Source organism: Poecilia reticulata, unplaced genomic scaffold (assembly GCF_000633615.1).
Source record: "Poecilia reticulata strain Guanapo unplaced genomic scaffold, Guppy_female_1.0+MT scaffold_212, whole genome shotgun sequence".
NCBI classification, from domain to species: Eukaryota; Metazoa; Chordata; class Actinopteri; order Cyprinodontiformes; family Poeciliidae; genus Poecilia; species Poecilia reticulata.
Genome location: NW_007615022.1, coordinates 556,187 through 557,972, shown reverse-complemented (window position 1 = coordinate 557,972; position 1,786 = coordinate 556,187). Strand labels below are relative to the sequence as shown.

At 47.6% G+C, this 1,786-nt stretch overlaps 1 protein-coding gene across 1 annotated transcript in view; it reads right to left on the bottom strand.

Annotated features, from left to right (window-relative positions):
- LOC103460237 (uncharacterized) overlaps positions 1 to 1,536 on the bottom strand; it is a 7,045-nt gene extending 5,509 nt beyond the window's left edge. Inside the window, exons 1-2 of the mRNA XM_008402339.1 lie at positions 1,450 to 1,536; positions 74 to 510 (exon numbers count right to left, since the gene is read on the bottom strand). Coding sequence (XP_008400561.1) covers positions 74 to 502 — 429 coding nt within the window. The 5' untranslated portion in view covers positions 503 to 510; positions 1,450 to 1,536. The remainder of the gene's footprint in view (positions 1 to 73; positions 511 to 1,449) is intronic.
- Between the last annotated feature and the right edge of the window lie 250 nt (positions 1,537 to 1,786).

The window sequence follows — 1,786 nt, the reverse complement described above, 5'->3', positions numbered from 1 at the left end:
GCTCCCCCTGCTGGCCACAGACAGGCCGTTACTAGAGCGGCTCCCCCTGCTGGCCGGGGCAGACATGACTCACCCTGGACGTGGTTTTGATGGCAGCCATGGTTTCGGTGTCGTTGTCGCCCCAGTTGGCCGCGGCCTTGCAGGGCAGAGCCGCCTGCTGCTCAGTGAGTTTGTTGGAGCAACAGGCCCACCATTCGCCGTCGATGAGGAGAAACGCCACCCAGAGGAGGCCGACCAGAGCCGCCTTCAGCACCTGGCGGCAGATGAAGCTCTTGAACCTGGAGCGGTAGCTGCAGGTCCTCTGGAACAGCCGGTTGGACCACAGCATCAGGACGGTTGCTATGAGACCAGGTGTGACGGCGTAGATGATGCAGTAGTACTGCTGGCGCTTGCAGGTGCATTCAAAGTCGCTCCTGAGCAGAATGCTGTAGGTGAAGATCACCACGACGGCGAAGTAGGACTGCAGCTTCTGCAGCGCCAGGTTGGTGACGACCGTCTGCATCTCAGCTGCTGCAGGTCAGAAACATCCAGCATGAAGCACAGAGGCAGAAACATGGCCGCCACCCAAAACTACAGCTGCTGCTGACCCTCATCCACTAACGAAGAAGGATCATAAATACTAGAATGATGATCCTGAGGTTGGAGAATCCAAAGTCTTTTAGTTTGAAAACTCCTGGAAACATTTCAAGACAAACAGGATCCGGTTCTATAAACTTAAACTTCTATAAATTGAACTTCTATAAACTTAAACTTCTATAAATTAAACTTCTATATCATGAACTTCTATAAACATGAACTTCTATAAACTTAAACTTCTATAAACATGAACTTCTATAAACTTAAACTTCTATATCATGAACTTCTATAAACTGAACTTCTATAAACTTAAACTTCTATAAATTGAACTTCTATAAATTGAACTTCTATAGTTCATTCTCCAGCAGCTGCTTCGTCTCAACATGTTCAGTCAGACAGAAAGTGAAACAGAAACATTTTGATCGTTTTAACCGTTGAGTTTCTGCAAACAGGATGTGGTTTCATCAAAATGTGTGAAAGCAGCAGCTTCACATTAAGGATGGGATGTTGCACAACAACACAGGTGGGCGGGGCTTGTCGCCTGAGGCTGCTGTCTCCTCTGATTGGCTGACAGATGATGAGCGCTGAATCTGAGTTATACATAAATCTCAGGTTTACATTCGTTACTGATGTGAGTTTTAGTAAAACCAACTACAAACCGCGAAACGGTGAAAACATCCTAACATGAAACAGACCAGCTGAAGCTTTTATGGAGCAACAATCATGACTAAAACCCAGAATAACAGACGTAAAGAGCCCAAAACACCAGATCATGTTAAAGATCCTCCTTTCTGGAGAATCAGCAGCTGAACCCAGAAAAACTCCAGAAACAGAGAAACGTCTGCATGTAGCTGACAGACTGAAAGGTTTTACCTGAACGAAGCTCCACCAGGATGATCAGTCGATCCCAGAGCTGCAGACGATCTGCAGGTTTGATCCACAGGAGAATCTGGCAGCAGAGAGAAGTGAAAGTAAGAAAAGGCTAAGAGCCGCATGGTGAAGCTGTTACATCACTTCCTGTTGCTCTTTCAGGATCTGCTGCTGTTCAGACTAGTTTTTTTTTTTACATATTAAACCAAGGCGTTCCCAGGCCAGCAGAGACATCGTCCCTCCAGGTGTCCTGGGTCTCCCCTCCTCCCGGTGGGACCTGAACTCCTCACCAGGGAGGCGTCCAGGAGGCATCCTGACCAGATGCCCGAGCCTCAACTGG